Source organism: Martes martes (assembly GCF_963455335.1).
Source record: "Martes martes genome assembly, chromosome: 2".
NCBI lineage: Eukaryota > Metazoa > Chordata > Mammalia > Carnivora > Mustelidae > Martes > Martes martes.
Window position 1 is genome coordinate 159,901,025 of NC_137889.1, and position 15,614 is coordinate 159,916,638.

Below are 15,614 nucleotides of genomic sequence, written 5' to 3' on the forward strand. Positions count from 1 at the left end.
TAATTGACATCTAGAATTATAATAGACATTGTTAGAATGTCTTCCAAAATCATTGCACAATTTTAAACTCCCAACAGTGCATGAGATTTCCTGTTTCTCCACTTGTACACTAGCATTATCAAACTTTACATCTACAGTAAGCGAACCTTGCATAATTGTCGTGAGAACATAAAAGCTGTGCCAGGAAGCTGGCCATAGTCTTTTATGTGACACCTCCCATGAATGTTTTTTGATAGGTTTGTCACCACCAGGTTCTGTGGCAAGCAGGGTCAGGCCAGCAACTTGATCAGGAGATTAGTATTTCTCTGACTGTGGCCTTTTTACTCTGATATAATTTAGTATACAGAAAAATTCTAAAAATACTGTAAGGAAACTCACCCAGATATCTAAAGTATTAACATTGTACCACATTTCTTTTATTCCTCTATATATCTACACAACATATTTATTTTCTTTAGATGATTTCAAGGTAAGAAGTAGACAACATACTCTTTTTTCTGCTAAGTACTGCAGTGATCGTTTCTAAGAATAAGGACAGTCTCTCACATAACCCCTGTACTGTTATCAAAACCAAGAAATTAAAATCAATATAATCCTGTTCTCCACTCTGTTAGTTTTTATTCAGATTTTGTCAGTCTAAATAATGTCCTTTAAAGCAGAAGTAAATGCTGGATAGTGTGTTGTACTCAGTTATTATGTATCTTTAGCGTCTTTGAATCTGGGTCAATTCCTCAGTTTTTTGTCTTTTATCACCTTGATGCTTTTAAAAGTATAGTTCAGTTTTTTTGTTGACTGTTCCTCGCTTTGGGTTTGCTATGTTTCTTCATGTTTAGACTCAGGTTCTTCATCTTTTGGCAGTAACATCACAAAAGTGATACTGTACTCTTCTTTTACATTATGCTAGGAAGCAGTTGAGGTCAATTTGCCCCATTCAGTTTTTTGATATATGAAATTAGTTTGCCCAGTGTTTGATTGCCCCCTCTTGTGGAGGCCATAGATTTTAAGATGCATACTTTCCATATGAGATCTTCATATGCACTGTTAATGGATGCCAGTGTTCTCACAACTCAGATATGCCCTCTGGAGAGGAAGACTTACGGCTATTGTAGATTTAACCTGGGAAGTCTTTTCTCAGGTATAGATTTTTGGGAAGGCATCCTTAAGGTGGCAATAATCTTGGAGATACCTAAGATGGCAGATGCATAGCTGGAGATGATGGTCTGTCACCCTTCTTTCTTTCTGCTTCTCCTGCTGCTTTTCACAAACTGCTGCCAGATTGTTACAAAGTTCAGTTGAAGTTTTTCTTTTATGTGAAGAAGAGGTAAAATAAAAGTTAAGAAACACAGTGCTTTTCAAATGTTTTACCCAGTACATGGAATTAAGAAGGGGAGCATGTTTCTCTACCTGATGGGGCAACAAGCATGGCTTGTCTTTGAAGTCTACCCCATAGAATATCTGTTCTAATAGAAACATGTTTAATAAATGTGATAGTCCAGGAGAGTATGTTGTGCTTAATTGCTTTTGTTTTAGCAACCGAGGACCACTGGTTACACCTCGATGGGTTTTGAGCAGTGTTGTTATCAAATGTGGTTCTTAAGGAAGGAGCAAGTTCAAAACTAGAAATTGAAGTACAGCAAAGGTGGACATGTCTTATTCAAAGTTGTGTGACTTAAGAGGCTCTTTCTGCCATGGATGGAGAATGAATAAGCTTTTTACAGTAGAGATAAATTACATAATTATTTTAAAAATATTTTCAATTGGTCAGATAGTAATCTTCAGTCATATTCAGTAGATACAATATTTAAGTTGTTTTTTAAAATTTTGCTTTTATTAATTATGTAGAAGAACATCTTTGAATGTATGTCACTGTCCATTTGTCCTAATAGCATATACGTTCCATGAAGGCATAGATTTGTGTCTCTTGTTCACTGTTGTATACCAAATACCTATACCTGGTTCCTGCTAGATGAATCAGTGAATCTGGAGACAAGGACAGAATGTTACATATAGCCTTTTCTAATTAGCCTTTCCTATTTTTTTGTGACTAAATTGCTAAACAACTTCTAGTACACTGCTTTACTTTTCGTATTATATACCTATTTGTTTCCTTCCACTGGTGGAATGCCCAGGTGTGGGTCCTTGAGGATATGAATCAAGTTTCCTAATCTTTCCTCAATCAAGTACTATTTTATTTCACTATCTTAAATCATAGGAATCCAAATACTTTTGAACTATATAAAATTAATACACTGTTTATAGTAAATTTCGTGTAAGGTTTGGTATAATTATGAGTTTGAATTGTTCATGCTCTCCTTTCTGCTTATTTCCTGCACCAGTGTTTCTTGCCTTAATTTATTTTAATCTCATTATTTTCATTTCTGTTTAAGCAGAAATTTATGAAATAGAGAAAAATAGAAATTGCTTTTAGTTCCAGAACCCTAGGGCAGAAGAGTTTCCCACATGACTGTGCTTCCTTTTCCAGCGAGCTCTATGTTTTAAAAACTGATATTCTAATATTGTTAACTAGTTAACACTAGATAACATCAGGTTCTTCGGGCTTTTTTAGCAACATATTACCAAATTGTTCTATATTCAAAAAAGATTTTTCTTATATCCTCTACCCCACTTTTTTGATTTTTGAGTTGATTTTCTCATGTGAATCATCTGTTAGGTAGAAAAGGTGTTAAGATGGTGAAGTTCTGATAAAATTTTTATCATGTTTGTCCTCAGTATGTTTGTGGTCATGCACTTTCTTAACAGACTGGTAAATATAGAAGGAAATGTATCTGTGTTACAGGAGAAAACAGTATTGCATCTCCACTGTGAGCTTAAAAAGGAAGTGTGTAATTTAAGTGTAATGTGTATAGAGGTTTTTTACTTATTTGGAAATTCTAAATCATTGGAGGGTATCTGGGAACATCATGCAGTACTATATATAAGTAGGAAGTACTATGTTTAATGATTGATGGTAGCTTTTAAAAATCCTAATATACTTGAGGTATATGAAAATAAAGTAATTAATATTTTCATCAGCTCTGCCTATTTTAAATAAAAGATCATTGTTATCTTAGGAAAAGCTAGTGAAGTTAAAGCAAAAGGAATTTGCTACTTTAAAGTTATATTTATGACATACATACTTTAAGTCATGTAAGTTTTCCTGAGCTGTAGTATTATATGAGCATTGTTAGGTAAATGGCACATGGATTTTTCTGTTTTGTTTGCCAATACCAGTCTGAAGGGAAAGAACAAGAAGGAAAGGACATGGGTTAGGGTATAATCAACTGTATATAAGCTAAATTTTGTTCGTTTTTACTTAAAAAAAAAAGCCAAGGTTGTAACTTTTTTCCTTAAATATATAACGGGATTGGTGATTATATTTAAGCAAAATGACATTTTTACATAATATAGCATGCATAAAATATGAGAAGCTTGATGCAGATGACAACTTTTACTATTAAACGATCAACAACCTATACTACCAAAAAGATAAATTGGGATAGCAGTGATTCTTTGTTACGAAGAAGAATCAAATCAGTATTTTGTGAAATTAAAGCCATCCTTAGGGTACTTAAAGATTTAGATTATTTTTTATTGTTAACTACACCATAAACCTTATATGAAAAGCATCTTAGGTGAGAGTGGTCTAAAACTTGGTTGGTCTAACTTATTTCTGGTTCAGTTGTTAATGCAGATCATGTCAGTAGACACCTTGTTTTTCAGAGAGATTGCAAATAATGATACAAAATTTGTGCCTGCCTATCTTACCATTCCCTATTGTAAGAGAGAGAGACAGAAATTAGTGTTTAAATTACATTCAATCTCTGAGAAATTGATAATGGACTACAGTCATTTCTGTTGAAAAGTGAGTATTTTGAATGCATGATATAAATACTACATTATGAATTTAATTCATTCATGTTTGAATATGGACCTTCTTTTTGCAGTAAATAATTCCTAAAGTTTCATGTATTAGTTGTATATCAGATTAGTAGTGAAAATGGGTCTTGTTAAATGCAGGATCCATTGTACCTTGTTATAACTTAACATTTTCAACATTTTCAAGTATGTAGACCTATGAATTTTATTAAATAATTAGAATTAGGTTTAATTGCTACCTTCAGAATTTTGCATTGTGAACCTACTAAATGCATTGCATGACTTTTCTTAGAAAACCCCTTTTCTTATTTTTCCCCATTATAGTAGATACAGTAACCGTTAGTTTTAATGAGATAAATAGGAATGTGATCGCACATTCATTAAAGAAGGGACTGGGATGGCACACAACAATTCTTGGAGATGCTTTGTTATATACTGAAGAAGTAGTTTAATCTTATTAACATTTATAAGATTCCTAGCCTTAGGATGGCACCTAGCTTTAGAATTTAGAATGATGCTAAATTTTGAAGTGCTGTTCAAGCTTGGCAAGCTCACTGTTGAGTTCTCTTATAAGTTTTCTGTGGGGTAGGAGTTGTATTGCAGGAGCATGTGCTGTAGTTGTTGACTTCCTGTGACAGGTATTTTCTGCAAAGAAACAAAGATACTTTAATCAACATGTAGTTGTTAATCTAATTTTGAAAGCATTTCAGAGCACCGAGAAACAAAATTTACATTTCAGCTGAGTGCAGTAGATCTCTTACTAGTCCTGTAACAAACCTGTTAGATCTCAAAGGGTGCTTGATGACTGGAATATTAGTAGTTAGTATGAAAAGTACCATGTCATGATCGTCATTGACAAGTTTTATTTCATTTGTCAACTATGTCTCTGTGAAATTTTCACCATTTTAACCCCTTGAGTAGTTTCTGGCCACATCTCATTTTGCTTCTTTTTATAAAATATAGCTGTGCTGTTACATATATATATGAATGAAAGTATTTTAAAGGCTGTCTTAAGCTTCTTGGGATTTGCAAACTATTTCTAACCTAGTGAGGCAGTTACATTTTAATCGCATGCTATAATGGTACATTTCATCAGTTTCAAAGGCTCAGAAAAGTCTTCCCTGTGGAAAAAGATTCAGAAGATTTTGGCCTTTAATTCCATAACTGAATTTCACAGATTTGCCAGTAGTTCAGTGTTTTGAAACCTGTGGTATTCAGTGGCCTTGCTGAAGTTCCTACCAACACATTGTATTTTGTTTCTTGGTTTTTAAAAATTGAATATCCTATAAGGTAAAGTCAAAGAATTAGTAAATAATTCTTCTAACAAAAACTTGGATTATTTACTCATACTTTTATGCTGTTTCACTTAAGTCACTTTTCAGTATTTCAGGGTTAACAAAAATATTCATAGTCATAGATAACACGGTTTATAAATTTTGAGTTCATAAAAAATGTCATATAGCCTTAAATTACACAACAGAATCAGATTCTAAGACTTTTATCATCAAAGCTAATAATTTTGTGGGACATCAAATACAGTGGAGAAATCTTAAGTTAGACTTTATGTGTAGCTGACTATGAGCAAGTCTTTTTTTTTTTTTTTTAAGATTTTATTTATTTATTTGACAGAGATCACAAGTAGGCAGAGAGGCAGGCAGAGAGAGGGGATGGGAAGCAGGCTCCCTGCAGAGCAAAGAGCCTGATGCGGGGCTCCATCCCAAGACCCTGGGATCATGACCTGAGCCGAAGGCAGAGGCTTTAACCCACTGAGCCACCCAGGCGCCCCTATGAGCAAGTCATTTAACGTGTTTAAAACTACAGCCTGGTTAAAAAAGAAAGCAAAATTCTATTGGTCCTTTTTCAAGGATTGTGTTCCACCATCTCTCAGAAGACCTCATTTCCTATTTCAGAGGAAATAGGTCATCACACAGAAATTAGTTTCTTCTTCCTTTATATTTATGTATCCCTGTTAGCACCCTACTTAATTCCTTTGTTTCGTTATTTTGTCTCACTGATTTATAACTAAAAAACAGTAATAATTCTAATATTTGTTGAGCTCTTACTGTGTACCAGGCATTGTTCTGTGTGTTTTCTGTATATTAACACATTTAATCCCTTCAGCACCTTTTTAAGGTAAACACAGTCACTGTGCTCATTTTTACTCATGAGGAAACAGAGGTCTAGAGAGTCAGGTAACTTCAGAGACACACGGCAAGAAAATACTAAATCATGGATTTGGAAGCTGATCTTACTTGAAGCATTTTTCTTAACCTTCATGCTGTAGTCTAACTCTAGCCTGAGCTGTGCTTTCTTGTCCTTGCTCAAGCTTTTCTTTGCCCTCTTAACAACCAGCTGAAATGCTTTTTTGTCCACTTAGCATATTTCTTTCTGAAGGGCCATATAGTGTAAGCTAATTAAGTAGTCAACATCTAAGATTTTTTAAACATTTTTATATTTGCATATAGTTGACACAGGGTTACACTAGTTTCAGGTGTACGGTATAGTGATTCAACTTCTCTGTTATGCTGCACTCAGAAGTGTGACTACACTCTCATAGCACACAACACTATGATATTATCATTGATTGACTATATTCCATATGCTGTGACTTACTTATTCTATAACGGAAGCCTGTATCTCCCTCTCCCCTTCACCTATTTTGCCTGTTCTCCCCCATGCCTCTTCCTCTGGCAAGCATCAGTTTATTCTCTATAGGTCTGATTCTGTTTTTTAGTTTATTTATTTGTTTTGTTTTCAGACTTCACATAGGAGGGATATCATAGGGTTGTTGTCTTTCTCTGTCTGATTTATTTCAGTTAGCATAATACCCTCTAGGTTCATCCATGTTTTTTCAAATAGCAAGATCTCCCTTTTTTATGTCTGTGTAATATTTCTCTCTCTCTCTCTCTCTCTCTCTCTCCACCATATTTTCTTTATCTGTTCATCTATCAGTACTTAGGTTGCTTGGTAGGCTATTATAATGCTGCAGTAAACATAGAGGTGCTTATACCATTTTGAATTAGTGTTTTCATTTTCTTTGGGCAGGTACCCAGTAGTGGAATTATTGGGTCATGAGGATTTTCTGTTTTTAATTTTTGAGGAACCTTTGTACTGTTTTCCACAGTGGCTGTACCAGTTTACATTCCTACTAGCAATGCATAAGGGTTCCTTTCTCTCTGTGTCCTTGTCAACCTTTAATATTTTATGTTTTTGATTTTAGCCATTTTGACAGCTGTAAGGTGATAGCACGTTTTGGTTTTGATTTGTATTTCCCTGATGATTAGTGATGTTAAGCATCTTTTTATGTGTCTATTGGCCATCTGTATGTCTTCTTCGGAAAAATGTCTATTCAGGTCCTCTGCCCATTTTTAATCATATTGTTTCAACGTCAAGTTGTAGAAGTTCTTTATATATTCTGGATATTAAGTCTGTATTTTTTTCTAAGTATTTATTAGAGAGAGAGGGAGAGAGCAAACACGAGCACAATGAGGGTGAGGGGCAGAGGGAGAAGCAGACTGCTGATCAGGGAGCACGAGGCAGACCTTGGTCCCAGGACTCCAGGATCGTGATCTGAGCCGAAGGTAGACGCTTAACTGACTGAGCCAACCAGGCACCCCTGGATATTAAATCTTTATTGGATGTATCATTTGCAAATATCTCTTTCCATTTATTATGTTGCCTTTTTTGTTTTGTTGTTGGTTTCCTTTGCTGTGCACAAGCATTTTATTTTGATGTGGTCACAATAGTTTATTTTTGCTTTTGCTTCCATTGTCTTGGAGGACTTACCTAGAAAGATGTTGTTTTTGCCAGTGTCAGAGGTGTTACTGCCCATGTTCTTGTCTGGGATTTTTATGGTTTCAGGTCTCCCATTTAGATCTTTAATCCATTTTGAGTGTATTTTCTATAGTATTAAAAAGTAGCCCAGTTTCATTCTTTTGCATGTAAGTAGTCCAGTGTTCCCAACACTATTTTTTGAAAATACTCTTTTCTCCATTGTATATTCTTGCTTCCTTTGTCATAGATTAATTGACCATGTAAGCATGGGTTTATTTCTGCGTTTTCTGTTCTGTTTCATTGATCTATGATTGTTTTTGTGTTAGTGCCCAACTGTTTTGATTACTACAGGTTTGTAGTATATCTTAAATCTGGAATTGTGATACCTCCAGCTTTATTCTTCTTTTTCAAGATGACTGGCTATTCTGGGTCTTCAGTGGTCCATACAAAATTCGATAATATTTGTCAACATTTAGGTTTAAATTTCAACTCTGCCTGCCACTTAGTTTACTTTGTGGGCAAGTTGCTTTCTGTCTTTTTAAAATGAATCCATATGTACTTCACAAAAATTGTACTGTAATGATTAGAAAGGGTAAGGTATAAAGAATGTACAGCAAAGTGCCTGGCATGACAAACTGAGCTCTATACCACCTCTTGGGGTTTGAGGATTTTTCTGAGTGTTGCAGATTGTGTGAGACTGGGGTTTTTTGATTAGTTGTTGACATTGTTGGGTTTTGTTTGTTTTTTTGCAAGGTATCTCTAGGAGGTGTCTGTCACCCTCGTCTAATCATTATGCTACATGCTCAGAGTGGGTGTGTAAGACCTATTTAGGGTACATTTTTTGTTTAGGAACCATTTTTAAAGGAATTTTTTTTTTCTGGGCATGGATGGTTATTAGAGGATTTTCCTTTATGCTGTTCTTAGTAGAGTTGAAATACAAGTCATAAAGGAATTTCAAATGGTGCCTAAAAAGCTTACTGTGGAATGTGTCATACAGCCTATGTATTTATTTTTTTTCTTATGTTTTTCAGAAAATTTGGTGAGCGGCCTCCACCTAAACGACTCACTAGGTAAGCATTATATTAGTTTTTCACTCAAACCTTTCATGAAAATAGCAGTTTCTATTATCTTAAAAACTATATTAGGTGCTTTTGAAAAGAAGTTATTCAAATAGTGGTATCTAGATCATAAGCTTATTCCCATCCTTCCCCACATCCTCCCTCCCTTGCCCCACTAAAAAGAGGATAATAGGATATAGTTGAAAGGGGAAAGTGAAACCTTTCAAGAATTAATCTTGAGTATTATATAGTTAACATAACAAGGATGACAATATAAAGATAGCTTCTTATATCTAGCCAGTCTAGCTGCATTTAGCCAGTCACAATTTATTGATTATAGGTGACACCTGAAAGGTATTTCATAAATGCTTTAGAAAAGAATTTTAAAGAAAACATGATTTTACTCACTTTTAAGGAGATTATAAATATTATATTGTGTTCTAATAATGTAAATTAATTTTACAAAATATACATTTTAATTCCAAATGTTAGATATAAAGTATTAGTCTTGAAATGATTTTTAAATTTTTCAACAATTAGCACTTGTAAAATAAAAAGTAGAACACCTAGTTGCACAGTTACATCCTAGATTTAATGTTAATCCTGCATTCTTAACTATCTTTCTAGAAAATTGCATGCAAATATAAGCATATGCTTGTCTGTTTTATCTTTATTTTTTTTAAGTCTGGCATCATGCTCTACCATTGTTCTGGACCTTTTAACTCCACTTACTCTACATCTTCTACTTTGTTATCTTTCATGTTTCCATAGTTTTTCATTGCCTTTACACTACTCCTTATTTAATATTTTACGTTGATGACCACTGGGTTATGTCCACATTATCATTATTATTAAAAAGCTGTTGCACACAAAGAATGATAGGGACATGCCAAAAGGACACAGAATCATGAGTCATTAGTCAAATCATTAGTCAAATCATGAGTACTTCAATCTTCAAAATAAATAATGATAGTAATAGATAAGAACTCATAGAATAAAATACAGTTTAAAAGTCTACATTGAGTTAAAGAAACGATTCTATAGTGGAGGAGAGGAACTCTTTCTCTTACAGCAGAATTCCATCTAATAAATGTAGAGGGAATGATGGAACTAGGAAATCATACTTGGCAACCACTACAGTGATAAATGTGTCAGGCAAAAATCATCAGTGAATGCTTAAACTATCGGTCTAAAGTCTGGTGAGAAACAAATATTCACTTAGACTCTAAGCATATCCTCACAAAGTATGTGTTAATTATAAAGTGAACAATAGCAACATGACCGTGAAGAAACTTGGCAGACACTACCTTAATGAAGTGATCTAAATTAACATCACTAGTAATGGACAAGTAAACATCATGTGCATCCTGAGGAGAATGACACAGTGTCACTTTTGTGATGTTCCAGCCAGAAATGCATAAGCTCAGTCTAAGCATAAGAAAATGACACAGACATGCACAAATGAGGGACATTCCATAAAATAAATAGCATTTACTCTTCAAACTTACCAAGATCATAAAAACAAAGACTGAGGGGGGCACCTGGGTGGCTCAGTGGGTTGAGCCTCTGCCTTCGGCTCAGGTCATGATCCCAGGGTCCTGGGATCAAGCCCCACATCGGGCTCTCTGCTCAGCGGAGAGCCTGCTTCTCCCTTTCTATCTGCCTGCCTTTCTGCCTACTTGTGATTTCTCTCTCTGTCAAATAAAAAAATAAATAATCTTTTAAAAAAAAACAAACAAAGACTGAGGAATAGCAGATTAATGAAGACCAAAAAGACATGACAACTAAATTCAATTAATTGAATCAATTAAATTCAGTTCTGGGTCAGGAAGAAGTATTTTTCTTTTTTTTTTTAAAGCTGGAGTTAGCAGATGTTTTCTGTAATGGGCCAGATAATAAACGTATTAGACTTTTTAGTCCATACTGAGGCTGTTGTGACTTCCCATCTCAGTTTTTATATCTCCAAATCAACCATAGATATCAATACATAAGTGAATGGTATGATTGTATTCCAGCTCAACTTAATTTACAAAAACCAGTGGCTATCCATATTTGTTCTGAGAGCATTAGTTTCTCAACACTGCCTTCCATTCCCTACGTAAAGGACATTTGTGGGACAGTTGGCAATATTTGAATAGAATCCATATACACAAGTATTTGTATCAGTGATAATTGCATTATGCTTATTTAAAGCATGTCTTTGATTTTAGGAAATTAACACTGAAGTATTCTGGGTATAAGAGCTTTATGTCTACAATGAGTTCTTAATGGCTTAAAAACATAAATATGGGGGTGCCTGGGTGGCCCAGTCCTTAAGCGTCTGCCTTCAGCTCAGGTCATGATCCCAGAGTGCTGGGTTCGAGCCCTGCATCAGGTTCCCTGCTCAGTGAAAAGCCTGCTTCTCCCTCTCTCACTCCTCCTGCTTGTGTTCCCTCTCTCACTGTGTCTCTCTCTGTCAAATAAATAAAATCTTAAAAAAAAAACATAAATATGGTAAAATATTGATGTTCAGCGAGTATGGAGGAAAGGGGACTAGGAATTCTTTGTACTGTTTTTGCCACTTTTCCTATAAGTCTGAAATTACTTAAATTTTAAAGAATTTCTAGAGATGTTAAATACAATTACATGTTTGTATATATCTTGAAGAAATTCTAAACAGAATTACTTAATTCACATGTGTAGATGTTTTGAAAGTTAAAATTTAATAATAGATATTTTTTATTTATTACTAGTAGAAATAGATTGGTTCTAGAATGACTCCTAACCATAAAATATATTTTGATGAATAAATCACTTGCTTTTAATGGACACCTCTGTAAAAATAGCAAACAAAGTGATGATAATAAATATCATAAGGGGATTGTCCTTTCCTTTCTTTAAGTATATACAGTAATATAATTAGGTCCTGTCTACTCTATTATGATTTTTAAGTAATTTTCCCTGTTTGGAAAATTTTAGTAAGCTTTTAAGTCATCTGCTTTTGGCTAAGATGGAACAACAGGGACTGGAATTACTCTCCAAACTGAAACTGCTAAAAACCTGGACAAAATAAAAAAACAACGATTTTCAAAATCCTAGATGGCAGGCAAAAAAGGACAGTGATCCTTGAGAGACAGGAAACAAGTGAGGTGAGCTCCACAGTTGCTCCAGCCTAGTACCTGAAGAGTTTCTAGAACATTACATAGGGAGGAGGAATCCAGGTAGAGCCTGGTTAAGCACCTTGAGGTGAAGAGATGGAGCTAGGTGTCTCGGGGTTCAAGATGGCTAGAGTTCCCAGGGCCGAGAGCTGGAGAGGAAAGAGATCCATAGATCTGCAGAAGGTCCCCTCTCATCTTCAGCTGAGTATTGATCAGCACATGTGTGTTGGGAAACTGCCTAAGGCTAGAAGATAAAAATCAAGTCGAAGGGGCACCTGGGTGGCTTGGTGGGTTAGAGCCTCTGCCTTCGGCTCAGGTCGTGATCCCAGGGTTCTGGGATGGAGCCTGGCATCGCCTCAGGCTCTCTGCTCAGCAGGGAGCCTGCTTCCCTTCCTCTCTCTCTGCCTGCCTCTCTGCCTACCTGTGATTTCTATCTGTCAAATAAATAAATAAAATCTTTTAAAAAAAAAATCAAGTTGAAGAGTTAGAGGAAAAAATTCCCGAAGCTCATACTACAAACTGCCTTTTCCCAGTAGCTAAAGTGGAAAAATAACACACTTCATGATGCATCTACTAGAGTACTACTACACAGAAGAGTTTCCCCCTTAGTAGTGGTGCAAAATTTGGCCAACATTAAATGCTGCTCACTGGAGCATTTTACTTAAGAAACCTTAAAAACAAGATTGAAAGGATCAGATTTTTTCCAAGAAACTTGAATGTATACCAGAATAAAGCTCAATAATATTTCTAAGAATAGAAAAATATCAAAACTCAAAAGTAAGATTTATTGAGTCTTGACATCTAATAAAAATACACGAGTCATACAAAAAGTAGGAAAATATCCATATGAGGAGAAAACTCAATTAAAACCAAGCCAGGAGTGACATACATGATGGGAATCAAAGACATTATAGCAGTTATTATATTTGTCTTCTGTATGTTCAGTATGCTAACATCAGGAGTTTGCCTCTTTTTGTTAAATGATAAGATGGTAAATATTTTAAATTTTGTGGTCCATGTAGCCTCTGCTGTAACTACTCAATTCTTGTAAGAAGGCAGCCATAGACCGCATATAAACCAATGGACATGTGTGTACACTGGAATAGTTTTCTGTCACAAAGAGGGGTGCATCAGATTTGGTTTATAAATTGTATTGTGATCTCTGAGCTAGAGGAAAGATTAAACAAGTTAAATAGAGGATATGGAAGATTAAAAAGGTATCTAAATCAAATTTCTAGAGATGAAAAATAAAATATTTAAGAGGAAATGCACTTGATGGAGATTATTATAGGTACATGTTGCTGAAAGAAAAACTAATGAACTTGAAGACATACCAATAGAAACTAGCCAAAGTGAACATAAAGAAAAGGTCTGGGGGTAAAATAACATCATAAGTGAGCCATGGTTTATGTTCAGGTGGCTGACATCCAAGTAATTGGAGTCATCAAAGGGGGAGGTATGACTAAAAGGAGAGATGAAGAAATAACAGCTGAAATGTTCCTTAATTTGGTGAAAACTGTTAAAACCATAGTTCTGAGAATTCAGTAAACCCAAGTGCAAAAACTATACTGGAACATATCGTAATCAAATTGCTTAAAGTTAGTGATAAAGAAAATGTTAAAAGCAACAGAGAAAAAAGATACATATAAAGGAATTTCTCTCTTGCTAGGGAGAAGGCAATGAAGCAAGAGCTTTAAAGTACTCAGAGGGGGAAAAAATGCAGCAACCTAGAATTTTATCCCCAGGCAAGACAGAATAAAGACCTTGTTAGACATAAAAAACTAGAAAGGAGATAACAAATATTATAAATAAGTTTCTGCCAATAAATTCAACAACGTTTTTTAAAAATTTTTATTTATTTAATTGACAGACAGAGATCACAAGTAGGCAGAGAGGCAGGTAGAGAGAGAGAGGAAGCAGGTCCCCCGCTGAGCAGAGAGCCCGATGTGGGGCTTGATCCCAGGAGCCTGGGATCATGACCTGAGCCGAAGGCAGAGGCTTTAACCCGCTGAGCCACCCGGGCACCCCCAATTCAACAACTTTTGAAGAAATGCACAAGTTCCTTGAAACTAGCAAATTACTGAAGTTTACTCAAGAAGAAACAGATAACCTAAATAGCTCTATGAACTAAAGAAATCAAATCTGTAATTACAAACCTTCCCACAAAGAAAACTATAGGCTTAGATGAATTTACTTTTGAATTCTACCAGACATTTGAGAAATAAATCATGCCTTCTTTATATACTCTTCCAGGAAATTGAAGAGCAGGATATTCTTTCCAGTTCATTCTGTGAGGACAGAGTTGTCCTGTTAAAAGCAGGGCAGAGACATTTTGAGAAAATAAAACTATAAACCAATATCGCTTATGAACACAGATGTAAAAAGTCTTACATTTTTACAATGAAAATAATAATAATGGCTTTATCTTAGAAATGGAAATCAGTGTAATTCAGTATATTAATGGAACAAAAAGGAAAATCATGGTCATCTCAGGGCGTTTGGAAAAACTTTTGACATTCATTCTTGATCAAAATTCTCATCAAACTAGGAATAGAAGTATTTCCTCATTCTGAAAATGTATACCTATGAAAAAACTAAATTTAACACGATACTTAATTGTGAAAGACTGAATGTTTTCCCTCAAGATCAGGAACAATGGAAGGTTGTCTCTTTTTACCACTTCCATTTAACATTGTAAATGAGGTTCTAGTTAGTACAGTAAGTCCAGGAAAGAGAAGAAAGGCATCCAGATTGGAAAGAAAGAAGTAAAACTGTCTTTATTTGCAGACATCATGATCATCTATATGGAAAATCCTATGGAATCTATTTTAAAAAGCTGCTAAAACTAATAGGTGAGTTTTATCAAGGTAGATCAACATATAAAAATGAATTGTATTTTTAATATGAACAATAGAAAATTAGAATTTAATAAAAATGCTATATTTAATAGCATCAAAAATATGTAATTTTTATGGGAAAATCTGACATAAGACATACAAAAACTATACACTTTAAAACCTTAAAATGTTGTTGAGAGAACTTGAAGTCCTAAATAAATGTTCTGGGAACAGAATACTCAATATTGTTAAGATGTCACTTACTCCCAAATTCATCTATGGATTCAACATAATACCAGCCAAATCCCAGTGGACTTTTTGTAGCAGTTGACAAGCTGTTTCTAAAATTTATATGTAAATGCAAACAACCAAACTACCCAAAACAAGCTTGAAAAAGAGCAGTAAGAACTTAGACTACTTGTTTTCAAAACTTAGTAGAAAGCTATATACAGTAATCTAGGATGGTATTGACAGAAAGATAGCCAAGGTAGATCACTGTAATAGGTAGTAGCTAGAAGCAGTTCTTGTGATGTATAGTCTTCAGTCAAGGTGCAAAAGCAATTTAGTTGAAGGGTTTTTAACAAAGGATTCTGGAACAATTGGATATCCATACGTCCCTACCATTTACATACACATAAACACAAACTAACTATGACCCGTGTCTAGAACCATATATAAAAATTAGCTAAAATTATACCTAAATATGAAACTTCAAATTATACAGCTTTTAGAAGAAAATGTAGGAGAATATCTTTGTGATGTTGGGTTAGACAAAGATTTCTTAGATATAACACCAAAAGCACTGTCTCTGAAAGAAAGAAATGGATAAATTTTACTTCATCTAAATTAGGAATAAAGCATTTGTATCCAGATTATGAAAAGAACTCCAAAAAGTCAATAATAAGGAAATAACCTCTTTTTTAAATGGGAAG

The 15,614-nt window shown here is 34.6% G+C and overlaps 1 protein-coding gene across 2 annotated transcripts in view; it reads left to right on the top strand.

Moving 5' to 3' along the window:
* RBPJ (recombination signal binding protein for immunoglobulin kappa J region) overlaps positions 1 to 15,614 on the top strand; it is a 106,345-nt gene that overhangs the window by 56,376 nt on the left and 34,355 nt on the right. For both annotated transcript variants that reach the window (XM_080797252.1, XM_080797253.1), the window contains one exon: positions 8,682 to 8,720. In XM_080797252.1, the coding sequence (XP_080653378.1) occupies positions 8,682 to 8,720 (39 nt within the window). The remainder of the gene's footprint in view (positions 1 to 8,681; positions 8,721 to 15,614) is intronic.